A 27885-nucleotide genomic window follows, 5' to 3' on the forward strand; every position below is an offset into this window, starting at 1 on the left:
TTGCCCTACCACATCAATCACTAGGAAAACACTCTACAGGCTTGCCTACAGCCTGACCTTATGTAGGCATTTCTCAGTGAGGTTCCATTCTCTCAAAGGATTATGGCTTGTGCCAAGTTGACATAAAACTAGCCAGCACAGCAGGGGTGAGATCTAATCCATACAAATAATTTACTCAGCTTACTTAAGAGAGGGTCTCAAAGTAGCCCAGGCTGGCTTTAAACACAGAATGTAGCTAAGGATGACCTTGAAGTTCTGGTTACCCTTCCTTCCCTTTGTATGCTAACATTACAGGCATATACCATCCTTCCCAATTTAGGTGGTGGTTAAGATTGAACCCAGGGCCCTCCTGCATGCTAGACCAGCACTTTATACAAACTACACTGTGCTACAAACTATACTGAGCTACACTGTGGTGCTGTTACCTGAGTGCATCATAGGCAAACCTAAAAGTGTGCTGTGCGTAACCTATTTTCAGGACCGTCCCTGCCGCAAGGAGCCATTATTTTTTCTGCATGGGATAAAGCCGCACACATCCTAGACAAGTCCACATTGTGTGCCTCTAGCTCTTACCACATTTAGCTTTAGAACACTTTATCACGCTCTAGTTTGGATCTGGAGTTTCCCCAAAGGTCTATGTGTGGAAGGCTTGGTCTCCAGTGTGTGCCACTACTGTGAGGTGATTGAAGGGCCTTACTGGAGAAAACTAGTTCAGTGGGACATGCCCTTTAAAATGTTAAGACCCCATCCTGCACTCTGTTTCTTTCCTGGCTGTTGTTCTCTAGGCAGCTCTTCTGCAGCCCTTCCTGCCTTCCTACGTTCCAGAAATCAGAGCCAACCAACCGGAATGAAATATCTGAAACTGTAAGCCCAAATAAACCCTTTTTGTTTAAGTTGATTGTTTAGGCATATTATCACAGTGATGACAAGTCATCAGCACATTATCCTATGACAAAACTTAGGAGTTATTTCCCATTCTCCTCTCCCTAAGCCCTGGCAACTACTAATCTACCTTTATCTCTATGGATTTGCTAATTCTGAAGGTTGCGTTAAAACATGGGAGTTGAGTGTGGTGGTTCACATTTTTAATCGTAGCAGCCAGGAGGCAGCACAGGTGGATCTTTGTGAATTCAAGGCCAGCCGGGTCTACAGAGTAAGAGTCTAGCCAGGTGGGGCTATGCAATAAGGCTGGGCACAGTGATAGAGTCCTTGATTAGTGGACATGAGGTCCTGCGCTCTATGCTCAGCACAGATCGGAGATGATTCACAGGATCTGGATTCTGTTTTGGAGGTCACTGTGCTGTAATACTTTGCTCCTTTTATTGCTTAGTACCCTATCTATGAATATACCAGCTTTCAGTTATTCAGTTGGTAGACTGCTGTGTGGCCTACCATTCTGTGACTAAATGCTGCTGCTGTGACTACGTGTAAGTGCTGCACACATGTGCATTTTCTTTTCCAGTTCTCTCCTGGGATGTAGTCCCCTCCCTCTGCCTTTCTGCAGAAGCATTTAACCTGCTGAGGACAGCAGACTTTTCCAGGGTGGCCGCACTAGCTCATCCCCTTTCGACCAAAGGTGAGAGAGGCCCAGGAGGGAGAGGTGTCTTTTGCAGAGGCAGACACGAGGGCACAGGACAGGAACCGAACATGAACTCCACGGCACCCCTCCCACTGTCACCCAGCATTCCCCACAGCAGTTACTCACCTCACTCCTACCCCAGCAGCAGCTCCTGTCCCTCAACCACCATCAGGATCACATTTGTTTGCTTCTGAGACGGCTCACAAGTCACCCAGCCTTTTGGCCCTCAGATTCACAGAGATTCTATGACCTCAAAATAGATCCTTCTTGGGGATGCAGAGATGGTTCAGTGGTTAAGAGCACTGGCTGCCTTTGTGGAGGACCTGGGTTTGATTCCCAGCACCCACATGATGGCTCACAATTGGCTGTAACGCCAGTTCCAGGGGAGTCACCACTCTCTCTGGCCTCTGCAGGCACCAGGCACACTTGTGGTAGTCTTAGATATAAGCCAAACACTCACACAAATCAAAGAAAACACACCTTCCTCTCTAATGAGGTCTATGTGTGTGCTGGGATAACGTACACTGGCTGACCTGCTGCCACTGAGCGCCATCTACAGACCCCCTTACAAGTTCTTTGAGGGCAAAGGCTTGAATCTCTTTCACCTCTAGCCATGCTCTAGGATAGGCACTCCTATCGGCAGAAAGCTCTCAGAACCCACAGAAGCAACACTTTCACAGGCAAAGAGAAAACAGGGCTGTTTAATTAGAGTCAAGAGTCGCTTGTTCTTGGCTTCAGTGCTTAACATGCAATCACACCCGCCTCTTGGTACAGAAATGGCACCCTGTCACTTCCCTAGACAGAGGTCTCCTGGGCACTTTGATTTACATGTCTGCCAGAAGCTGCCCTCTCACCCCAACAGTGGTTAAGTTCTCTCCTGCCCAGAGGAACTGGGAAATGAGGTCACTTGTTCAAATGAGTAGCCATTTACAGTACAGCACCATTGACTAGCCAATGGAGTTGATAATTTCTCAAGTTCCAATCAAGAACTTGTATTATGTAACCTGTCTCTGATGAGCCCAAAGGCACTTGAGAGTCTGGCTGTGCCTCAGGGTCACCTGTTTTCACTGGACTAAATATGAAGAGATATGAAAAGTTTGCTGAGTCTGCCCAGGCCCTGGGGATCCACTCTAGAAAGAGTTTATTCCAGTAAGGTTGGGACAAACCGGCTCTCTGCGTCATTCTGTAGGCTCAACTGAACAGTGCAGGGAGCTCTTTCCTGCTCAGCCATAGTTTCTATATTTTGGTAGAGAAAATGTATATTACTTGTGTAAAGAAAGTTAAAAAATACAAACAAGAAATTAAAGGTAAAATGCAGGGTGTTTGGATCCTAAGAAAACAGGAGTTTACTGTGGCTGGAAGTCAGGCTGACCGAACATAGTAACTGGCCATAAATAACAATGCTCTTTCCAAACACAGAGTTTTTGCTAAGTTTTGAGATATTCTCAGTAGCTTGGGGTATCCCCTTTCTCTGACACCCTTACTAGAGTCACCTGAAGGAACGAATACAAACTTTAGACAGCAGTCACCCAGAACTCCTTTTTCCTCTAGTTTCCAACATAAAGGGGAACCCAGCTCAGACAAAAACGAGCCTCGCTGTGCACCCGCCAGCCCCTGCACCCTCCTTTTATTCTCAGAGGCTCCAGCTCCACAGAAGTTACAAGGTTAAGCTCTACTGCAAGTTCCCGACCCCGCTCGTGGTTAGAATATGGACGTCTGCAGTTCCTTTTTGAACATGCCTTCAAAGTGGAGGTCTCTGGCCATGAGTTCTTCCTCCACATCTTCGAGTGCCCACTGGTGATCTGTCAGTTCCAAAGCTTCCCACTCTGTCTGCATAGGAAGAGAACACAGGGCTGGGAGGGAGCTTGCTACTGAATTGACAGCTGGGGACAGCATGGAGGGGCCACCTCTCTGAGAAGCAGCTGAACAAGGCTAATTCTGTGTATGAGCTCTGAATCATGTGAGGCAGATGCTCGGAGGCCTCCCAGCTGTATGAACACTCATAAAGAAATCTTGAAAACTCTTTCTGGCTCTTTCTCTCTAACTTTCTCAGTTAATCTCCTTTTGAGGCGCCCCTTCCCACCTCTACCTTCCCCCCTTTTAAAATAAACTTCTTTCCTTATAATATAGGAAAAAAAAAAAAGAAATCTTGAAAAGCTCACTAAGGCCAGGCTTGGGAACACAGCTGTAATCAGCACTTGAAAGGCAGAGGCAGGAGACTATCTCAAAAAGCCAAAAATCATGGGGAGAGGGCTAAGCAGTTACGACATACAGAGAGATATTACAAAATATCCATATACATAAATAAAAAAGCTAAACTAAAACAAAATAAAACACAGTCCAATACAGGGTCACAAAGACATATGCCCCATGTTTTAGCAAATCCCACTGGTGTGCGCCATCACAACTGGCATGCCCCTTGTTTTAACTTTATGTCCATGTATTAGAATTTTTGTTGTTCTGTTAATTTTTTTTTTTTAGGTAAGGTCTCATGTAGTACAGGCTGGCCTCAAGCTCATAATCTAAGGCCTTGGCCTCTTAAAGGCAGGGCTTACAGGCCTGTATCAGACATGCACCACCACACCTGGCCTTATAGGAATGTATTATAGGTGTGTACTATTTTTTTTTTTTTTTTCTGAGAGCTTACTATGTAGCTCTGGCTGGTCTGGAACCTGCTATGTAGACCAGGCTGGCCTTGAATGCGGTGATCTGCCTGCCTCTGCCTCTGTGCTGGGATTAAAGGTGTGTATTGCCAAGGCTGCCTGATTTCTTCTTTTTTTTTCTTTATTAATTACACTTTATTCACTTTGTATCCCCCCGCCCCCTGGTTCCCTCCCTCCTCCCATCCCAATCCCTCCCTTCCTCCATCCTCTGCATGCATGCCCCTCCCCAAGTCCACTGATAGGGGAGGACTTCTTTTCCTTCCTTCTGATCCTAGTCAATAAAGTCTCATCAGGAGTGGCTGAGTTGTCTTCTTCTGTGGCCTAGTAACGCTGCTTCCCCCTCAGATAATTAAAGAGCACTGCCTGACTTCTAAGAGCTCTTTCTATATTCCTGTGGACTAGAATGAGGAAGTTCCCTTTTATTTTTACTTTTTATCATGGAAAAAATTAAGTGAGATTTTGCTGTATAAAAATTATACAAGGGGCTGGAGGATGGCTCTGCAGGTAAGAGTACTTACGCTCTTGCAGAGGACTCTAGCACCCACATGGCAGCTTATAACTCCCTATAATTCAATGGGTATGCAATGCCTCTTTTGACCTCTACAGGCTCCTGTATGCATGTGGTGCACATACACACAAATTCAGGTACATAAACATGCCCATAAAATTAAAAAAAAATTTTTTCAAAACTAGAACAAGAGTATACGGTATTGACAGTGATGGGAGTATGGCTTCTCTCTCATTTGTCATGAGATGGACAGCATATATAGTGTGGATACACTAGACAAAGGCATCATGTGTGTCCTGGATAGGATGGGGCAGGACAGCATACGTCATCATACTGCTCATTTTGGACTGCACTCGAACATAAGCAACCAATCAGGGGACGTGCAACTGCGGTTAAGGGAGGACTGCTGTGAGTCTGTGTTATCCCCGCAGTTCTCAAGTGAGTGGCACAGACCTTGAATGCTTTGTTGGTGTCTGCAGGCATGGCCATCGCTGCTCCTGTCATCTGCTCCTGCATCATTCGTGACTGGTCAGCGGCTGAAGCATAAGAGAGGCCAGTGAGGACCAAGGTGCCACAACCACCGGGCACCCTTGTGGAAGAATAAGCATGACTAGAGCTGCTTGGTGGTGGGTTTGAGAACTGGACAACTGATTGGCCCGGTCACCCCTAGTATGTAATTCTGGGAAAGTCCAGGAAAATGGGAGCGATTACAGCTGGAATACAGACAGAACTAAAGGGTGCTCTAAACTTTATTTTAAATGTCATCATGACACTAGACACCAATTACTGAGCAATGCTATGTGCCCAGATATTTCATTGTCTTCTCCTTTTTCTGCTCTTAACCTCACAAGGTAACTATTAAGACCCACTTTATAGAAAAACAAACAGTGGTCAGACTATCTGCGCTCCTCACCACTGAATCAGAGCTGAGTTTAGCACTGGTGAAGAATCTGCTCAATAAATGGTCTAGCCAGGCCCTTGTTTAGGCTTCGGGTTCACAGGCTTAATGCGTGCTGGGTCTACTCAAAGGTGACATACTCTGTGCAACCAAGCAGTGCTCAGTGATCACCAGGAGGAATGCCCATGTTCAGCTTTGCAGCCGTGAAGGCTGTCCTCGGAAACTCAGGAAATGCATGGAACTTATGGAAGCACAATGGGGGCCCATGCTAACCAACGGCAGGACCCACACGACTACCCCACCTTAACATGAAGCAGACGCTCACTAATGCTTCTTACCATTATCCTGGCCCAGGATTAGAGAGTAAATGCTCCGGAGTCCAAACACATTGAGGAAGTACCAGGATGCAGAACTCACCCTAGCAAAGCAATGGGGAGAGTGAGTGGTTATTAGGGAGATGAACTGAGTTATACTGCACCGCCCACAGCGGCTCACTGTATGTGAGAATCCAGACAGGCACTAGAGAGCCAAGGCACAACCACAGAGGAAATGAACACAGCAACACAGTAAGGCCATCCTCTGACACACAGAACCCTGGTGACACTGAAAGTGGCTGTCTACTCTGAACCTCATCCTCTAGGGAAGTCAAGTGTTGGTGTGTTTGTGTATTGCCCACTTGGCATAGAACCAGGGATGACCTTTGGGAAGCATTTGTAATGCTGAGGGTGTTGGCTACTGGAAAAGCAGTCCAACTTTGGCACTTGATCAGCTAGCTCTTATCTCAGGTTCTCACCCAACTTGGGAACCGTAAGTGTGTTTGCACGTAACGGAAACAAAAGGGCTACCCGTGAAGAATGCTGGCCGTGTGGGAAGAGTGGCACTTCAAGGGTCTACTGCATTAGACTGGAGGTAGCGTGTGGTCTGCCCCACACTGCCTATGAACTGTCTGCAACCGTTACTTCAGTGCATGTGCTGCTGCAGGAAGCACTGAAGCTCCACTGTACGTACTGCCTGTCTCCCCTCAGCCCATCCAGGTATGTTGATACATACCTGTCCAAATGCTGAAAGAAGATAAGCTTTTCTCCAGCCTATGGCATGTATGCTTAGCTCAGGGAGCCTGGCAGGGAAAAGTTATGGAGTCAGAGCTCACGTGTAGCTTTTCGCACACAGAGCAAGGCAAGGCCAAGACTCTCTTCATCTGTCCTGCCCTGGGCTCACACAGCCACAGATGGCTCTGCGTAGACCAGAGGAGTCAAAATTGCCACCACACCCTCCTCTTCTTGTTTGAGCTTGTTTCAAGCCAGTGCTTGAGAAGCTATAGAGAGAACAGTCTGGAAGGACCACATGAGACCACAGTGGTATTATATTTCGGGCACCAGACCAGTGTTTCCTAAGAGGGTTGTTAGATTCTATCTTGATATTCTGCTGTAAGTAAGTAGAAACAGGTGCTAAGCCCTGGTTATGGAAAGGCTGTGTGTAGTCCAATATTAATTTCTGCGCAGACATCAGGGTTGCTGAGAGTATAAGGTAACATATGGAAAACACCTAGCATGGTGACCAGAACTAAGGAAAATGATAGAACAAACATTTCTATAATTTGGATCTGGAATATTCTTTTAAAAAGTCTGAATTCGCTAGACGAGGTGGTACACGCCTTTAATTCCAGTACTCAGAAGGCAGAGGAGAGTTCAAGACCAGCCTGGTTTACAAAGTGAGTTCCAAGACAGCCAGGGCTATGTAGAGAGACCCTGTCTCACAAAAGGCGCACAAGCAATCAAACAAGCTCATGTATTAAAGGCTTGGGCTCCAGTCTGTAGTACTAAGGGGAGGTGGGGACGCCTTTAGGAGATGGAAGCCGAGTGCAATTTTAGGTTATGGGGGGCATGTTCTTGGAAGGAGACCGTGGGAGTCTGGATGCTTCACCTTTCTCTGTTGTTCTGATCATAAGCTGGGCACTTACCTTTACTGCATGCCACTGCCATGCTCTACTACATCACAGATCCACAGTAATGAGGCTGGAGGGTCATGATCTGAGCCTCCCAAACTGTGAGCTAAAATATACCCTATCTGCTATAAGGTGATCCTCTCAGGATTTGTTACAGTAACAGAGAGCTGGCGAACTCCATTCTCATAAGCCTCAGGGCATTGCTAAGAAGCTCTGCTTTGCTAGACTACTTAACCTTTCTATTTTTTTTTTTTTTTTTTTTTTTTTTGGGTGGGGAAGTCAGTATCTTCACTCCTGTTCTGTCTAGCTGTCTCTCTCTTCTCCAGACAAGGTTTCTTTGTGTGTAGCCCTGGCTGCCCTGGAACTCAATTTGTAGACCAGACTAGCCTCAAACTCACAGAGATCTGCCTGTCTCTGCCTCCCAAATCTTGGGATTAAAGGCATGTTCTGCCCCCCCACCCCTGGCTGAGCAGTGACTGACCTTCCTTCCTTCTTTCTTTTTGGGTTTTTTTGAGACAGGGTTTCTCCGTGTAGCCTTAGCTGTCCTGGACTTAATTGTAGACCAGGCCTGCCTCTGCCTCCCTAAGTGTTGGGATTACAGGGACATTTCTAATTGAGAGGAAGGAAGGAAGGGAGGGAGGGAGGGAGGGAGGGAGGGAGGAAGGAAGGAAGGAAGGAAGGAAGGAAGGAAGGAAGGAAGGAAGCAAATCCCTCAAACTGAAACAACTTCATTCCAGTGAAACAAAAACTGGAACTGTTGGGTCTGGGCTGTGGCCTCTTCAGTCAACACGCTTACCAGGACGCATCTAGTGTGAGCAGCTCTATTCCTTGCTGGAGCATAGGCTTGAAGCGAAGCGTCAGTGGAAATGGGACCTTAGCTGTACACAAAGAGAAAAACACCATGGTTTTGCTTCAAGAAAGTTCTTAGGTACCTGAGCCAGCTGAAGTGTGAACACACATATTCTTTCTCAGAGGAGGTGGGAACTCTGCCATCAGCATCTAGAACATGATTTCCACAAGGAAACTGGTGGCAGCCTCTGGAGAACAGGACAGCCAAAATGCCACTCTGCTCTGATTTTCCTGAGGGATCCAGTTTCTAGACTGTGAGGAAGCACACGCTCAGGATGAACCATGAGCTGACATTTAGGAGAAGCATGTGCTGATGCCTCAGTGGAAAATACACAATACTAATGCCAGTGTACACAGACATAGCTAAGTCTGTGTCACTTTTAGTTACAAAGCAACCACACTGGGAACTTTGAATCAGCTTAGAACTCAAGATTTTTGTTCAAAGAATGTTATTTTTACAAGTGAACACACTACCAATGATGAGACATTAGGTTCTCAGTAGCACTGGGCATGGGACACAGGTGAAGGAAGTAGGTCTCCAAGACCTGAAACTTACTTGTGACAAAGCCTGAAAATGTCATGTTGATCCATCCACCGATAAGAATCATGGGGAGGACGTTCGTGACGTTCCCTTTCATCATGTCTGTGAGCATGGTGGGATCTGAGACAAACACACAAGAAAATACCAGGTTTTCCTTTGTTGACAGACTGCCCAAACTCAACTGAGACAATTTGTTTATTTTAAGATAGGGTCTTATTATCAGCCCAGCGGGCTGGGACAGAGATCTTCTGACTGCTGGGAGGAAAGGCATGTGCGAGCCCAGCGGGCCAGCGTCATATTTACTGGAGAAGTTCAGTGGTCTCAGGATGTGAGACGTGGGCAGCTCTTTCCACCCACTCCATTGCATATCCTTCTACTTTTCAATCTGTCTTTGAAAATGATTAATTTTATGAAGAAAGGCTGAAGATGTACCTTAGGTGCAAAGCACCGCCTACCATGTAGGAGGCTGTAGAGCAGTCCCCAATATAAAATAATGATAAATTTGGATGACATTTCTACATTGTCATGGTACTAATCTCAATATATGTATCTATATAAAGATTTTTTTAAAAAAATGTATATGGTTGTTTTGCCTGCATATGTATCTGTGTATTCATAACCTCTCGAAAAGGCCAGAAGCCACCAAGATTCCCTGTAACTGGAGTCACAGATAGTTGTGACCCACCACTTGGGAGCAGCGAACTGAACCTGGTTCCTCTGCAAGAGCAACCAGGGCTCTGAAGTGCTGTGTTACCTCTCTAGTCCCATGTCTCAGTATTTTCATTCTTGACCTTGTCTTTCAGGAAATGCTGCTTCTTCCTATCTTGTAATAGTTAATGGATCAATCTTATTTATTTGTTTCTAAGGAGTAACTCCCACCCCCTCAGCTGGGATTTTTCTGTGTAGCCCTGGCTGTCTTGGAACTCGCTCTATAGAGCAGGCTGGCCTCGAACTCCCAGAAATCCACCCAGCACTGCCTCCCAAGTGCTGGGATTAAAGGTGTATGACACCACGGCCCAGCATTAGGAGTAATTCTTAGAAAAAAAATTGAGGTCAAACAGTTTGTACATTTCAGATTAAGAGGTATTAGGAGCTGGGATGTTGCTCAGTACTGAGATGCCAGCATAGCATACCTAAGACACTGGGCTCCATATTCAGAGACAGAGACTGCACATGTGTGTGCTTACATATGCATGGGTGTGTGCATGGGTGTGCATGTGTGTGACTGACTGTACATTAACAAGGCACTGTCATTGGGTATTCTCATCAAAGTCAACAGGACCTAAATTGTTTTGACCTTGACAATCAGGGCTTTGGACACGCTTAATCTTTGGTTTAACAGACTAAAAGGACATCTTGTTTTGATCTGCATTTCTTGGACTAATTATCTTTTTATATGTATACTGGCATTTTATTGCTTCTAAGTATTAATGCTGATATCTTCTGGAGGGATCAAAAAAATTGGTTCTCTCTCCTAGAACGAGACTGAAAAGAGAGGACAGTCAACACAGAACAACAAACTGTTTTGTTCACTGTACATCTTCACTTTTCACAAAACAGGGATGGCTGGAGCCACAGATGAGTTAGGCCGTGACCTGTAGGTTGGTGTGGGCAATCAAGGGCACCTGCTCTAGGGGAGGAAGGAGCTCGTCATTCAGGCACAGGATGTGGAGAACCATTTTCCAGCAACAATCCAGACACTGGTGGCAACTGCTCTCAAGGAAACACCGAACAGAGATCAGAGACAATGGCTGGGACCCCAACAGCAGCTGAGAACTTTGTAAAATCCACTGACACATTAAGATTTGTGGATTTTTTGGAAAGAAAGGGCTCCATTTTCGAGGACCCCTATATTAGGGGCTGGAGATGCAGCTGAGTGGGAGAGTACTTGCCTAGCATCTATGAGGCTTTGGCTTCCATCCTAGACACTGCAGGAGAGCTAAAAAAAAAAAAAAAAAAAAAAAAAAAAGGCAACTGTCCCCCACACCCCAGAGATATTTAGATGGTTCTAAGTCCTTTACAGCACTATCCCCTGTGACTTAATGTTTAAGTAAAACCACCTATGTTGAGTAAACGTACCTGTCATAGGAGAAGGTGGGACAACCTTCCTTTTCGTTTTTTTGAAAAATCCATCCTCTGGGTTGTTGAAGTAATATTTTCGTGTTAAGAAAGACTAGTAGAAAAAAGAAAACCTTTTTAAATATGAGAGTTGTGACATACTAAATTGTCAAATTATCCCCCAGGGGACTGGCTAAAGGCTCTTGGAGTACACTTCTACACTCTGAGCTGTCAGCCTCCTTGGCAGCCAATCTGACACTTTAGCTGAGTCACATTTTAAAAACAATTTCCTAAGAAGGGTGAGGGAATATGACAGTAAGCACCACCAGGCCACAGCTTAAAATCTGGGTGGATAACTGCATTTTTCTCCAGAGTCCTCTTGTAAAAAACCATTTAAGCTTTTATTGCCCTGAGGGGGGAATGGTGGAGCTTATAAATGAAAGATAAGGGAGTACCTGTTTGGGAATGTATTTTCCATTTTCCCTGAGGACTCTGCTTCGAATTAGGACTTGACTGAAAAACACAAGACAAAGAGATGTTAAAATGTGAAACGCTAGAAGAAAATGAGAGTAAAGTAGAAGACCCATTTCCACATAAGAGCAGACCTGTTTGGCGATAGCTGGGTGTGGAAACCTTCCAAAAACCCTAAAAATCAATGTAGCATATTCAACTTGACACCCAGGTTTTCACAAAAGTAGTCCTCCAGGGTGACTGTGTTCTGAACAAATAAAGGTTTCTGGGGAAGGCAATCTGGGACATTGCACTTGGCCTTTCTGGATTTGACATGAGCCACAAAGGAACTTTCCTTGCAAGGAAAGAGTAGCAGATGGTGCTCCAGGATACTGGAGGCAGGAGGCGGCAGGAAGGTGAGGCAGGGAGGAACTTCTTCAGTCACTCACAGAAATGAGGACAGGCCTTGAGAAGGCTGTTACCTGACAAGACAATGGAGGGAAATTCCACCCAGGGCTCAGACCAACTTCCTTCTAACTCTTCAACAGTTACCACTACTACATTATTGTGATTTTTAGAGCAAATAATATATGGCAGAAGTAAAAACACCTTTTCCCCTAGGTTTTCAAAAGCTGTTTAATGCAGGGAGGGGGACGAGCCCTTAGGTCAATGGAAGTTCTTGAGAAGTGAGAAAACTACAACTGTAGGCAAAAATGCAAACAAGAAAACCACGCTCAGCTTTCTCATTCCTGCTTGGCACAAGCCACATGCTCCAAGTCGTCAGAGCTGGTGGGGTCAGCTTGCCAACTTCCACATGCCCAGCTGCTGCGTGCTGCAGTGCTCTGCTGCCAGCCTCCTTTGCCAGTTCTACTGCATCCCACCTCAGCTCCTTCCTTAAACTCATCTTCCACAAAAAAACCTTTTCCCAGGTGGCACACGGTGGAACTCCACCTGCTTTCCCTCCTCTTGGCCTCGTTGACAGTCCACGGCTGTCTGCCTAAAACAGAACTACAGAAGAGACGTGTGGTTTGTTTTTTCCCTGAGAGCTGGCTACAGATGCTCCAACTATGGACTATGTACCAGTCTGTGAAAAGCTAAGTTCAGACTGAGTAAGAATTTGGAGACTTGGGGCTAGAGAGATTGCTCAGTGGTTAAGAACTCTGACTGCTCTTCCAGAGGGCCTGAGTTGAAGTCTTAGCACCCACACGGCAGCTCACAACTATCTCTACCTCCAGTTCCAGGGGATCCAATGCTCTTGTATGGACTCCTCAGGTACTGCAAGCACATGGTACACAGACATACACTCAGTCAAAACACCCATACACACAAACTAGTAATACAAACGTTAAAAAAAAAAAAAAGTTGGAGATTTTTAGAATCACTTGCCAGATCCTGTCTCTGCTATTTTTATACAGTCTCACTATGGAGCCCTGGCTGGCCTCGAACTCATAGAAATCTGTCTGCTTCTGCCTCCCAAATACTGGGAGTAAAGATGTGTGCCACCGTGTCTGGCTTTCTGTGATGTATAAACTATGATCTTGGGTAAGTCATGTCAATTCCCTAAGCTGCCACTTACATTCTGTATAAACACAGATTCAGACTTTTACTGTACACATATTTCTTAAACATCAAAGTGCCAGAAACCACGTTAGTGCCTTAAACGATGATGGAAATGTAAATTTCCCATGATGTCTGCAGACTAGTGGGAGAGGAAGAAATTCAACAAATAAACACAGTGTGATGACACACCACCATAATCCCAGACCTGTGGAGATGGCAGCATCCTTCACTATACAGCACGTTAGGGGACACTTAAGCTATATGAGACGTTACCTAAAAAAAGAAAATACTAACTACAGGAACAAATTTCAGTTGAACCATCATATCCTAGAGAGACAGGTGGCATTATGGGAGGGCATTATAGAGGGAGTGGTGCAAGAGGAATCTCTACTAAAAATGTAGGATTATTATTATTTTATCTTATGCATATGCATGTTTTGCCTGAATGTATGCCTGTGTACCATCTGTGTGCCTGGTGCTCTTGGAAGCCAGAATAGGGTGCTGGATCCCCTTGACTGGATGTACATATGGTTGTGGCACATATTATACCTTCTTGTGGGCGCTGGGCATCGATCCTCTGCAAGAACAATAAATGCTCTTAACCACTAAGCCATCTTCCCAGTACCAGTACCATAGGGAGGAATCTTAAGGATGAGTGGGAATTCCTTAGTCAAAGCACTGAGAAATGTCACGGGTATAAGCCCTGTAACAAAATCAACACTCTGAGGACACGAGGACAGGCCATATACAAGAAATGAGCAAGAAGAAGCGGGCAAGACCTGCCTAGACTAGAGAAATGGTTCAGTGGTTAAGAACTTCCTGTTCTTGCAGAGGTCTCAGGTTTGGATGCCAGCACTCACACGCTGGCTCACAACCGTCTATAACGCCAGTTCCAGTTCTGACCCCCTCTCCTGAACTCTGGGGGCACTAGGCACACAGGCCACACACATTACATACAAGCAGGCAAAGCATTCACACACATTAAAACAAACAAAACAGACTATTTAAGGCAATGTGGAACACACTATATAAGGCAGTGATCTTATAAGAAGTAAAACACTGAAGGGATTTAAGCTAAGCCTGTCATACATCTGACTGGATGTACATATGTCCATTATTTTTAACACTTATTTTATTTGTATGACTGTGTATGTAAGTGTATGTGTCCGCACTCCATATCACACACATGGAGGTCAGAGGACAACTAGTAGGAGTCAGTCATCATGTAAGTACTAGGGATCAGACTTAGGCCATCGGCCAAGCTTGGCAAGAAGGGCCTTTAGCCACTGGTCCTATCATCTCATTTGAAGTGGTTACCGTTGGACCAAGCACATCCTAGGTGCTGGGTTGGTGGCATCTTTTATTTTTCCTTTGCCTGTTTTATCACTTGGACTGAAACTCTATGAAGCTCGACACTGTCTTGCTTTGTACCTCCAAAGCATGTAGGGCACAGCACTGGCCACTTGTAGAGGCTTCTTCACTGTGTGTTAAGTCAGGGCTTTCCCAGATACTCTGATGACAGGACCCCAGCTAGGTTCTTGTACTGAAACTACGGAGGAACTCCGTAGAGTCAAGGCTAGGATGGTGAGCAAGCCAAGGTTGACTTAGCCTGTATATTCTTGATGCTCAAGTTCTGAAGCAGATATCCATCACTATATTCCCCTAGTATAAACATTCTGCAAAACATTAGTGTTGCATTTTCATTTCTACAATTATCTAAAAATAAGTCCTTGTACTAGGTAGCCTTGGTAATTTGAAATTAAAAGGTACTTTCTTAGAATCAAAAGAAAACCACGATGTAGTGCTGGCTTTTTAAATTTTATAGGCTGCTTGTTTTAATTAGGATCTTTTCACTATGAAGAGACACCACGACCAAGGAGACTCTTATAAAGGAAAACATTTAACTGGGGCTGGCTTACAGTTCAGAGGTTTAGTCCATTACCATGGTGGGAAACATGGCAGCTTCCAGGCAGATATGGTGTTGGAGAAGGAACTGAGGGTTCTACACCTTGATCCACAGGCAGCAGCAGGAGACTGAATGCCACACTGGGTGTAGCTTGTGCATAAGAGACACATTTCCTCCAACTATTGTTTTCCTCCTAATAGTGACACTCCTTATAGGCCAAACATTCACACACAGAGTCTATGGGGGCCATACCTATTCAAACCACTGCACTGCTCTTGAACTTATGATCTTCATGCCTCAGCCTTCTGAATACTGAGATTAGAGGCACATACCACTACATGTGGCAAAACTTTAGTTTTTAAAAGACATACACACTTTTCTTTTCTTTTTTTTTTGAGAGGGAGTGTGGCATACAGCATGGGGCATATTTGGAGGTCAGAGGACAGCTTGCAGAAGTTGGTTCTCTCATTCTACCACGTAGGTTCTAGGGATTGAACTTGGTCTGTCAGGCTTGGTGTCAAGCAATTAGTGGCTGAGCACTTACTCGCTGCACACAACTTTAGTTTTTAGTCAGTGTATTTCAAACTGAAACACCCAAGAATCTGTTTTTTGTTTTCTTTTCTCTAAAGAATCAATATATTCTCTGAGTTTGAGAACCTTTTTTTTTTTTTAAACATACAGTGTGTCTCCAGATATAGGCTAAAGCATTCTATTCTTGTATATTCCATTTTTGGTTTAATACGTTTTCCAAAAAAAAAAAAGTCAGTTAATATATATATATTTTTCTAGGCAAGGTCTCACTTTATAGTCCTGGTAGACATGGCTAGCTTCAAACTTAAGAGAGCCACATGTATCTGCCATCCAAGTGCTGGGGTTAAAGATATGTGTCATTACATCTAGCCCACAGCTAAATTTTGACCCAGTAAATAATGTAAAACATCAAATGTCCTGTTTTGTGACTATTCAATCTAATGTCAATTCATGCTGTATTGAAAGAAATGCTTTACAATAAAGAGCATCTTTTAAAAAATATTTTACTATGTCTGTGAATGTATGCTGAGTGTGTGTGTGTGTGTGTGTTTATTTGTGACCTCAAAATTGGGAGGGAGATTCTCTGGAGCTGAGGTTACTGGGAGTTATGAGCTGCCTAACACAGGTGCTGGGAACTGAACTCAGGTTCTCTGAAAGAGCAGTAAGTACTTTTAACGTCTCCAGCCCCAAGAACAGTTTATGGTGGGTTAAAATTGCACCACATTAGAGCAGGCATGATTTAAACATCTCACTTAAGAACAATTATGACTAGAGACGTTCCCTATAGTAGTGCTCGTCCACACGAACAGTACCATCCTCTAGAGGCCTTAGGGAAATCTGTGCAACTTTTTGGTTTTTTGAGATTGTGTTTCACATAGCCCAGTCTGGCCAATTCTTTTGCCCTATCTTCTCAAGTGCTGAGATTACAGGTATCTATCACTATACTTGGCTATTTTAAGGGAGAGGGTTGGTGTGAGACAACAGCTTACTCTCTAGCCCAGGCTGACCTCAAACTCATAGTGATCCTACCTAAGCTTCCCACCCTCTAGGATTCTAGGTGGGCCACCCTGCTTGGCACATGTGCAACTTTTTTGACTGTCACAGTGACAGTGTGGAGGAGAAATGGCATATAACTGTCATTTGTCATAGATTCAGAGATGTTATGATATCCTCAATGCTGGGTACAGTTATGTAACAAAAATAATTGTCCTATGTCCTACTCTATCTCTGTATACCTCATCTAACCATTGTTCTAGTTATCTACAAACCTAGCTTCAGTGTGGAAGGAGCACTGGCTTTATATTTACTAAGCTGACAGACAGGCAAGCACCCAGTAAACAGGAAAAATCAAACTTGTTTCTGTGTAGACTTCTATGGTAAGCAGTATACCATTCACAGACAGTACTGCCTCTGTGACATACATCTGCTTTAGCCCACAAATGACTGTCCTTTTTGTGGTTTTACAGCTAGATGTATGCATATGACATCTTGTAGGGCAGCTGTGCACAAATATGCATGTATGTAATGCAAATCATCTAACTAAAAATCTCTTTCCTTTATTCTGATTATTATAACCAGAGCATTGTTTCTTTTTGAAAGTTCTTAAAAAACAAACAAACAAAACTTCTTTTATATACATTGCATCAAGTGTAAATGTCATCATAGAAAAAGAGCTGTGGGTCTGATGTCATTTAGAACTATCACTGTAAAAGTGTAAGGTGTGGACCAGGGCAGAAAATTGTAGCATATAATTATGATCAATCTGAGTTAGCGCACATAATACAATGTTCTATTATCCTGATTACTTTGGGAAGGCTGTTTAATTTCTCTGGCTTTCTTTTTCTTCAGTTGTTAAAAATGGGTTTAGGATAACATGTTTCATTGTGAGGATAAAATGAAAATTCATTTATAGGTATCAGAAAATGTTGAATGAGGGTGGAGAGACGGCTGATAGTTAGTCCACTTGCTGTTCCCGCACTGGACACTGGCTCAGCTCCCACATGGCAGCTCACAATTAATTATCTGTAACTCCAACTCCAGCCGATCCATCACTCTCTTGTGGTTTCTACCGGCACTACACACACAGCACATACATACACGAACATGCAGGCAAACAATCCCACAGAACTAAACAAATCTGTTTTTGTTTTTTTGAAACAGGGTCTCTCTATTATGTAGTTCTGGATGTACGGGAACTTGCTATGTAGACCTGCCTCTCTTCCCAAGCTCTGGAATTAAAAGCATGCACCGCCTGGCAAAAATATTTTAAAAACTAAATAAAATTTAAACGATTGAGTTTTCTCCATTTTCTACCTTTTATAGTTTAAGTCTATACTAAGCTAACTTCCTAAGGTTAGCTTCAGGGGCTGTCTCTAGTCAGCTCTGAAACTAATACCACACAAAAATAACCATAGTGGCCACTGTTAGGGAATGGAAAGAGGGTAGGCTTGGGAACCACAAGATTTGGCTTAAAGTACTGAATGTCATCATATATCACTATTATGGAACTTCGTTAAAGACTCAATTTCTATAAAATGAGGTGACAGATCAACCACATCATTGCTTTGGGTTTTAAATAAATTAATGAATGTAAGTGCTCACCATTGCACCTGATGTAGAATGTTTCATAATGCTGGCTTAGTATTATTATCCTCAGCATAATAAGGAAAGTCAACTGAAATGACAAAGCTGCGTATTTTGGGGGACAGTTTCTCATGTACTGGAGGCTGACCTCCCAACTGCAGGTAGCTTGAGCTTTTGATCTTCCTGCCTCCAGCTTTGAGTCCTGGAATTACAGGCTTGCACTGCTGCATCTGGCTTATGCCAGGGTGATGAATGGAACCCAGGGCTTCATATGTGTCATGCAAGCATTCTATCAATGGAGTTACATTACCATCTCACTGTTTAAGAGTGTTTTTAATTTAAGGCAATCTTTAAATCACTACCACGTGGAAATCTGGCACTACTCGCCACAGAAAAAAGTAACTTTTAAGTACAATAAAACAACATTTTTATCACTGTTCTCTCTAGAAACGTCTGAACCTGATACTCTCTTTGTTAAAGTGAGTGATTCCTAAGTGATCTGGACATGTCAAGAAATAGCAGGCCTTTCTTCGGATGTCTCTGAAAATGATTAGAATAAGTGAGAACTGTTACTTATTTTAATGTGGAGTGACATGTCCTGCCTGAAGTAATCTTAGAGTTCTGTCTCCGTAGAAAAACACTGTAAGAAAGCTGTGAGGAGAAAACGTCTCCACCTTAGGAGGTGAAATGATCATTACAATTCTTCACATCTCTGTAGCAGTCTTACAGCTTTTGAGATACTTAATACCTCAGCATCTCAGCAGTCCATTACAGTTGTTTGCTAGAATGGAGATTATGAAATTCACTTGACTGGATGCTAGCAGGCTAAAGGTAATAATAATGCATTTGGCTCACAGTCAGTACTCTTAACAATAGAATGGAGAAGGGTAGTTCATAGATAACCTTACTGATGGTTGGCCAGTAGCCTAACAGTATTAACAACGTTTACTTGAACACTAAGTACATGTCGGGCCCTGTGTTAGAAAGGCTTTTCAGATATCATCAAACATAATCCTCATGACTGTTCTACCTGTTAGGTTGGTACTGTTATCATCCCCATTTGACAGACAAAAGTAAAACAGAGGTAACTGCCAAGGTCAACCTACCAGTAGGGGCGCGGTGTAAACTCGGTTAAAGTGATAGAATCCCTGCACTTTCTTGACCAAGGTCACCCAGGAGTGAGGTCGGCAGGATAGGGGGAGGGTACTGACCTGTCAGACACTTGTTCCTGGGTGAGCTTCTTGTCGCTCTGCAGAAGGATTGATACGTAGTGGCGGATCATGCCCACGAAGAAAGTGATAATAACGATGGGCAGGACCACCCAGAGGCGGATGTTCGAGTCGAGCAGCAGCTCGGGTCCCGCCATCTTCGCTGAGAGTTGGCTGCGGGCTGGGAGGAATTAGGTTCCTCCTGGATTTGGGCTTGGGGCCTTCACCCGTTCCTCAGTCCGGCCGGTGTGGAATCTGGGGCAGCCTAGCTTTTCCGCGCACTGTTTCCAGCTGGGCCGCCAGGCCGCCAACTTCCGGCGCGGGAGAGTGACGTCACGACGCGACTCGGCTTTGATGGCGTCAGAACGGCGTCTCGTCTTGTCAAGCGGGAAAGTTGAAAGTGAAGGGTGTCTCGCAGGTGAGTGGACTTTTAGGTTTTCCTGGAAGCCAGATGGTGCCTCTCCTAAGTCAGATAGCACTGACTTGCTCTAGTGTTTGCACCAGAACAATGAACGTCAGTGGTTACATGTAGTAGGTGACGCATTTTAAGAAACTTAGGATAATAAGAAGTTTTAACTTTTGAAATGTTTTTTGGCAAGACTTATTTAATGTTTATGTTTTGCCCTCCTGTGTTTATGTACGCCACATGCATACAGGAAACCGAGGGTGCTGAGGCTCCTCTGCAACTGCAGTTACAGGCAGTTTTGAGCCACTTATATGGGTAGGAATGGAACTTGGGTCCTCTGCAAGAGCAGTAAACTCTCTTAATCCCAGAGCTATCGCTCCAGCCCTGGAACGTTAACCCTTAATAGAAACCATTCTCATAACTAAGAGACGCCGGGCGGTGGTGTCGCATGCCTTTAGTCCCAGCACTTGGGAGGCAGAGGCAGATGGATCTCTGAGTTACAGGTCAGCCTGGTCTTCAGAGCGAATTCCAGGAAAGCCAAGGCTGCATAGAGAAACCCTGCCTTGAAAAAACCCGATAGTAGTAATAGTAGTAGTAGTAATAATAATTACAAATATAATTAAGAACTAGTGACACAGATGCTGGTTGGGCTTAAGACCCATGCCTGTAGTCATAGCTTTCAGGAGGTGGAGGCAGGAGGGTCAGTTGGTAGTCACTATTGGCTGTATGTGAGTTCCAGACCAGACGGCTACCCAAAACCTTAGCATTTGAAAATAAATTAAAGAGCACAGACTCTGGCCTATGTGAGGCCCTCTCTAAGAACTGAAAATAAATGAATAAAACAAGGAGTGCAGATTCCTGAACCAGGCTCCCAGAGTTAGACCCTCAGCTCTTTCCCTGATTAGGAGAATAATAATGGTATCTGTCTCCAGTTTGCATGTGAGAAATAAGAGGGTTTGTTTGTTTTTCAGACAGGGTCTCAGTGTATATCTGTAGCTGGCTGGAATGTAATGGTTGCTATGTAGACCAGCCAGTCTAATATACATGGTGAGGCTCTGTCTTAAAAATAAGCAGGTGCTGGAGAAATAGCCAGTGGTTGAGAGCATTGGCTGCTCTGCAGAACTTTACTTCCAGGGGATCTAATGCCCTCTTCTGGCCTATGTGGGCATCAGGTGGTCTGCACACGGTTCACATACATATGTACAGGCAAATAGTCATGCACATAAAACACCTGTGGCGTTGAAAATGAAAAAAAAAATGTTCAGAGGAATTGTTCCTGCTTTTCTTCACTACTCCACCTATGGGTGGACTGCCTGTCCTCGTAAGCCCTTATCGTATTCCTGTGCTTTTCTTAGGTTGCAGCTACACAAATGTCGTTACATACGTTAAGACCTTGTTATGCTGTATACTTCCTGAGGGTAGGGATGATGCCTGTCTTGTTTGCAGGGTTTGATGTTTGTCTTGTAACTACCGTGCTTAGCACTGTCCCTGACATAGTGCTGAAGTGACTACCCGACAAGAGAGCAGGTAGATGACGCTAGGTGATGCCCTTGAGTCTCAGGTGAAGAGCTACGGGGTTTCTCCTTGAGCAACAAAGAAGTAGCCTGGGGAAAGAAACAACTAGGTCAGTAAGTCTTGAAGAGAGACTGGCCAGCTGTAGCAGTTGAACTGTGCTCAGCATTTGGGCTCAGACAGGACTGATGTGAAGACTCAAGTGCTCTGCTTATAGATAGAATAGCTTGGGAATGACTTCTAGTCTCTATGTTAGTTCTTTTGGTTTAAGGTAAGCAGTGCACCACTGAGCTAAATTTCCAACTCCTGAATTTTTTTTTTTTTTAGGAAGTAATATAAGTACAGAAGACATTGGTCAAAATGGTTTCCAAAAGAAGACGGTTAGACTCTGGGGAAAGAGAAATCCTGGCAGAAGATGCCTCCAGTAAGTATCTAACCTTTCACTGTTGGACATGTATCACCAGTGTGAGATAGGAAAAGATGCAAAATTCCTACTTTTTGAGTACTGACATCTGTCAAGAATTGGTGGAGAAAATACAGAGATGCAGATTGTTGTCTTTTTTTTTTTTTTTCTTTTTCTTTTTTGCTACTTTGCGTGGGTTCTTCATGGGTTCTTCTCTTAACTGTCTCCCAACAATATCTTCTTTGGCTCAGTGCAGCTTCTCCTGGCTCAGCTACCACCAATTGTCTTCTCTTCTTCTGCTGCTAGCCTAATTGACTTTCAACTGTCTCCTATTTTCACTCTGCTCAAGCTCTTCTCTATCTCTACTCAAGCTTCCTGCACCAACTGTCTTCTCTGACCCTACTCCAATCCTACTCAATCTCGCTCAGCTGGGTTTTTACTTTTGTTTTTTCGAGACAGGATTTCTCTGTATCACCTTGGCTGTCTTGGAACTTGCTCTGTAGATCAGGTTAACTTTGAATTTACAGAGATCTGTTTGCTTCTGTCTCACAAGTGCTGGGATTAAACATGTGTACCACCATGATCCAGCTTCTGCTGGCTTTTTAAATATCCTCTTCTGCTCCCAGAAGTCCAAGAGCCAATAACACTGAAGGACATAGGGTCAACTGGGAATCCTTTTAAAAGGCCAGGCACACAAAATAACTCACACTACACAGAGAGTCTAGGAGATTAAGGATTGAGTTTCTACCTCAAATGCCACTTAGGACTTTTGGACAAGTCTCACTTTTCACCTTCATAAAAATTATTACAGAAGCTAGGCAGATGACTCAGTGTTTAAGACTGCTTGATGCTCTTTCAGGGAACCCAGGTTTGATTCTCAGCACCCACAAGGCAATCCATAATCATCTTTACTCCAGTTTAAGGAGATTCAGTGCCCTTTTCTGGCCTCAGAGGACACCATACATTTATGTGCTACATTTAGGTTCAGACAGGCAGGCAGTCATGCAGATAAAATAGAAATAAATCTTTATAAAAATTATTATATATTATCTGGGTCCTAGAACACAAAGATAAAAAAATCTTTACCCTTTAGAAAAGCAACTGGTTCAAGCATGGTGAGACACCACACCTTTAATCCCAGCACTTGAGACACAGAAGCAGGAGGATTGCTATGAGGTCTATATATTGAGCTCTAGGACAGTCAGAACTACATTCACTGTCTCAAAAGCAAAAAGAATAGAAAAAGAGAAAGAAAAGTATCTTGTCTTCTTTTGTCTCTAAAAAAGTACAATGTGCTACAGTATCATAACAACATAGTATGTAAATACTGTGATAGTGACATATAAAGAAAAGCAAGCAAGCCACAAGCAAAGCAATAGTGTATACTTTGACAAATGAGAATTCAGTTAACAAAGATCCTAAGAGTTCTGAAAAGGGGGCTGAGGGATGACTCAGCCAGTAAAGCGCTGGGCAGGCATGAAGACTTGAGTGTGATCCCCAGAACCACTGCAAAAATGCTGAATTGTAATCCCAGTGCTAAGGTGGTGAGGTCAGAAGGATTCCTATGGCTTGCTGGTTAGTCAGCCTTATGTACGCAGCTTTGTTTCAGAAATTAAGCTGAGGATGTTGAGGTTGCTCATTAGGTAAAGGCACTTGCTGTGCAGGCCTGGCAGCCTGACTTCACGTAGGAAAAAACTGTTGTTTTTTTTTTTTTTAATTACCAATAAAGACTCAGAAGCCAGATGCTGGGGTGAAAACCTTCTAGCTCAGAGAGGCAGAGAAAGCACCCAACTAACCTTCCTTCTCAGCTGAGGTCCAGATAGCAAAAACCCAAAAGGCTCACTAGCTCAGCTGATAGCTCAGGAGGAAAAGGCCAAAAAGCCCAAGGCCTAAGTTAAAGCCAAAAAAGCTCCAAAAAGCGGCGGCTGCTGCTGCTACTACTACTGCTACTGCTGCTTCTTTTTCTTTTTCTTCTTCTTTGTCTTCTTCTTTGTCTTCTTCTTCTTCTTCTTCTTCTCCTCCTCCTCCTCCTCCTCCTCCTCACTGTCTTAAATACTCCTCCACCTCTTGACCTAGAATTTTATTAAATCCTGGTGTACGGAAAGCTCTTATGGACTAGGGCTGGCTGAAGCACACCATAATCTTAATCATAATGATAATCTTTACAGTAAACAGAAAGTTCTTGGATTCAAGATATGTGTTAGGGCTCAACCAAACAAACAATAAACAGGGTTTTACAGTTCACAGTCTCAGGGTTCACAATGGGATCAAATATCCTGCAGCAAAGAACATACTCCAAAGTTGTCCTCTGACCTTTACACCATAGTATGTGGGGTCTACACATGTTTTAGAAACACATATGTATCTTAAGTAGTAACTACAAAATTTTAGATCAAGTTGGCTGCCTCCCAAGGAACAGTTGATGTCCCCCCACACACACACCTTCATACATACAAAAGCAGTTCTGGGTTGCATTTTGTATTTGTTTAGGAGCCTTCTTGGTTGATTTTGTTTTTCAGACAGGGTCTTACATAACCCATGGTCTCAAACTCACTTCCTGAGTACTGGGATTACAGGCATGCCCCACCACACCTGACCTTTACCATCCTGTCTGCTAGCTTCCAACTCAAGATCCTGTTGAGTAACATTTAGAATTATTCCAACTCAAGGTTGAAACCCCTTTTCCTTCTTCAGCACTAGGAATTGAACCCAGGACCTCAGACATGATAGGTATGTGCTCTACCACTGAGCTACTCTTCTTGCCCCCTTTCTGCTTTATATTTTTATCACTAAGTTGCCTACTCTGACCTTGAACTGAATCTCAAAGCTCAAACACATCTTGAACTTTGCATTCTTTGGTCTTAGACTCCCAAGTAGCTGGGATAACAGGCCTACACCAGAGACCAAGCAGGAAAAGCTTAATTCAGAAGAGAAACTCTAAATTTCTAGAAGTCTCTTAGTAAAGGTATTGAAGAATGCCAAAAATTGGTTGAAAATTTGAAACTGAAAAAAAAAAAAAGTAACTTAGAAAATGGTTAAACAGGCTCGGCATGGTGGCAAATGCTTTTAATCCCAGCACTCAGGAAGCATAGGCAGGCCTATCTTTTTGAGTTCCAGGCCAGTGTGGTCTGTGTCATGAATTCCAGGTTAGTAGGGCAACATGGTGAAATCTTGTTTCAAAACAAAAGAAAAAACACCAGAAAATGGGTGAATATAAAGCTCATCCTCTGGAAATAGCATTTTCCAAAAGAGAACCAACTTCTGTTTATGATGAGGGTTGGAGATGTTCCTCGGTTGGTACAGTACAGTGCCTGCCCAGCATACCTGGGCTCAATCTACAATGCTAGGAAAGGGGAGAGAAAGTGGATGAGGAGGGACTAGGTCTTGTGCTCTTAGTGAGAAATGAGCAAACTAAATTTCCCATTCTGATTTTGATTAAGTAGAAAAAGAGTCCGAATTACATCAAGAGAAAAAGTAGAAAAAAAATAGTGAAACCTTGTCTCAAAACAAAAGCAAAAACACCAGAAAATGGATAAACATAAAGCTCATCCTTTGGAAATAGCATTTTCAATGCTATGTAGAGTTCTTGCCTGGCATATTATTTTTCAAATTCAGGTTCCTGCTTTGTTTGTTTGTTGTTGTTTATAACGTGTTGAAAGCCTTAGGATGAATCAACCCGAGCTTTGTACTGAAAGATGTGGTGCAGAGGAGTCTGTGCTGTTCTGTCTGGTTTTGTGGACAGATCATCAGTGAGAACATGAATCAGTATTGTCACCCTAAGAGGTTGTCAGAGCTTCAGACTCCAGGAACCATTCTCAGGGATTCTCCTGTATCCGGGCTGTACATTATAATGAGCTTTTCATCAACTGCAGTGAGTGCCTGAGAGGCAGACACTACGCTAGATTTTAGGTAGAAAATGTGTCCGTGGTTATTCTTGTTCAAGTGGCACATTTTGTGTTCTTTATTGAAAACTCCCTTGATGAATGATACTTTATTTGGCAGCTCTTTTGTTTGTTTGTGGAGAAGCCACTGTTGCTGACCACCGTTGGAGATAGTTCATTTCAGTTGGTGTGATTCTTCAGAAGCACCTCAGATTCCTCTCAGAACATTTAGTTCTGGGTTTGCATTTTAATCTTTGCGTTCTTAATTGTTATTTTTCTGGTCATATTCTTGAAGGTTTTGTGTTTGTTTGTATTTTCAGAAATCATGAAGCAATCCCTTTCCAAACTGGCAAAGAAATCTCATGATTCTCATGAAGTTGAAGAAAATGGCAGTATCTTTCTAAGGCTTCTTAAAGCATCAGGACTCACTCTTAAAACCGGAGAGAATCAAAATCAGCTAGGTAATATTCAAAATATGTTTTTGAGTTCAGTTACAGTGCTCAGGACTATTTCATGGATTACTAGACAGGGAGACTTCTGTCCTTAGAGAAGAGTGAGACTGCCTTTTAGAGAATGTGCTCATGATCAAAATCTTAATGTTCTAAGGCTTGGTAAATAACACATTTTTAGAAAAATAATTTGTATACTACTAGTAGTCCTTTGTGACACGCGCATACATATGTTGTCTGCGCGTGCCCGTGCGCGTGTGCGTGTGTGTGTGTGTGTGTGTGTGTGTGTGTGTGTGCGTGTGTGTGTGGATACCCAGGAAGCAAGCAGATCTGTGTCAGAAGAAAATATGGCAAGCCATATAAGTCTGGAAACATGTTTCTGGGGCACAGATATCTGTTTCACTAGGTGTGAGATAGGTTACTTATAGAATCTACTAGTTTGAGTCTTTTACACTAGATTTAGGCGTTTTGGCTGAAAATATTCTTAGCAGGGATGGAGAGCTGGCTCAGTGGTCAAGACCGTACACTGAGCTGGCTCAGTGGTCAAGAGTGGATTCTGGGGCTGGAGAGATGGCTCAGGTTAAGGGCACTGGCTCTTCTTCCAAAGGTCCTGAGTTCAATTTCCAGCAACCACATGGTGGCTCACAACCATCTACAATGAGATTTGGTGTCCTCTTCTGGTGTACAAGCCATACATCAGCAGAATATTGTAAAAATAATAACTAAATATTTACAACAAAACTAAAAAAGAGCATATACTGTTCCTCCAGAGGAGCAGAGTTTGATTCTAGCAGCTACATCAGGTGTCTGTAACTCCAGCTCCTAGCCAGAGCCTCTGCACAGACTTTCACATAATTGAAAATAGTAAAAATGAATAAATAATAGAATTTTTTAAGAAGAAGGAAAGAAAATATTCTTTGTGCCATAAGGAAGCCTGTCTTTAAGGGAGGAGGCTGTAGTAGATGTTGAGCAGCTGTTCTTCCTTCCTGTTTCCTCCTAGGTGTGGATCAGATAATCTTCCAGAGGAAGCTCTTTCAGGCCTTGAGGAAACATCCTTCTTATCCTAAAGTATGTACTCTCTGTGGTGCTTCTGCCAGAAGTGCATGGGATGAGGACTGTAAGACTGGCACACCTGAGTGGCTGATAACAAACGGTCAGCCACAGAGCTTAACCTTTCCTGTCTCAGTTGTACAATCTCCTTGTTTAGGTAATAGAAGAGTTTGTTAACGGCCTGGAGTCCTACACCGAGGACTGTGACAATCTCAGAAACTGCCTGCTGTCTTGTGAGCGCCTGCAGGATGAGGAAGCCAGGTATGGAGAAGGGCTGCCTCCCGAAGTTCAGTCTGGCAGCAACTGGATTGGGCACAGGAAATGCAGTTGTCTTTGTTTTACAATTGTGCTTTTGATCTATAACTCTTTTTGACTCAGAGTTTAAGTATAACCTTAAAAGTATTTAATTTGAGGCTAGACGGCAAAGAACTGGAATGCTTTATGAAACATGTCTTACATGTACGGAAGAGATTTCACATCTCTGTGGCTCCCTTACTAAGCTGTCTTCCCATGTTCATATTTTTTTTTCTAGTAAGACTATACTTCTGTCTATGTATGTATGTATGCATTTATTTTGAAGCAGGGTCTCATTATGGAGCCCTGCCTATGGACTTCCTATGTAAACCAGGCTGCCCTCAAACTCATAGAGGGAGGTCTGCCTGCTGTTTCCTCCTCTGAATGCAGGGACTAAAGGCCTCTTCTTTCAAGCCTAGCTTTGAGTATGATCTTGAAGGATTGTGTATTTAACCAATGTAATGTAGGAAACATAGTCAAACAGTGAAACAAAGTGAACAAAATAGGAACCAAATGCCTCTCTGTTTTACAGCATGGGCACGTTTTACTCCAAGAGCCTCATCAAGCTACTTCTGGGGATTGACATTTTACAGGTGAGACCACAGCACCTC

At 43.6% G+C, this 27885-nt stretch overlaps 2 protein-coding genes across 2 annotated transcripts in view; one reads left to right on the plus strand and one right to left on the minus strand.

Moving 5' to 3' along the window:
- Positions 1–2262: 2262 nt before the first annotated feature.
- On the minus strand, positions 2263–19601 carry Emc3 (ER membrane protein complex subunit 3). Its single transcript, XM_021637654.2, has 8 exons — positions 19283–19601; positions 11497–11554; positions 11063–11156; positions 8999–9103; positions 8390–8471; positions 5987–6066; positions 5204–5286; positions 2263–3409 (listed from the first exon to the last, which is right to left on the minus strand). The coding sequence occupies exons 1-8, from the start codon at positions 19435–19437 to the stop codon at positions 3281–3283; spliced, it is 786 nt and encodes a 261-aa protein (XP_021493329.1). The 5' UTR covers positions 19438–19601; the 3' UTR covers positions 2263–3280.
- A 10-nt stretch (positions 19602–19611) lies between these two features.
- The window catches only part of Fancd2 (FA complementation group D2), a 67729-nt gene continuing 59455 nt past the window's right edge, over positions 19612–27885 (plus strand). The window contains exons 1-6 of the mRNA XM_021637605.2: positions 19612–19697; positions 21525–21621; positions 25802–25942; positions 26931–26998; positions 27138–27241; positions 27807–27867. Of these exons, the coding sequence (XP_021493280.2) occupies positions 21558–21621; positions 25802–25942; positions 26931–26998; positions 27138–27241; positions 27807–27867 (438 nt within the window). The 5' untranslated portion in view covers positions 19612–19697; positions 21525–21557. The remainder of the gene's footprint in view (positions 19698–21524; positions 21622–25801; positions 25943–26930; positions 26999–27137; positions 27242–27806; positions 27868–27885) is intronic.

Source organism: Meriones unguiculatus, chromosome 5 (assembly GCF_030254825.1).
Source record: "Meriones unguiculatus strain TT.TT164.6M chromosome 5, Bangor_MerUng_6.1, whole genome shotgun sequence".
In the NCBI taxonomy this organism is placed as follows: domain Eukaryota; kingdom Metazoa; phylum Chordata; class Mammalia; order Rodentia; family Muridae; genus Meriones; species Meriones unguiculatus.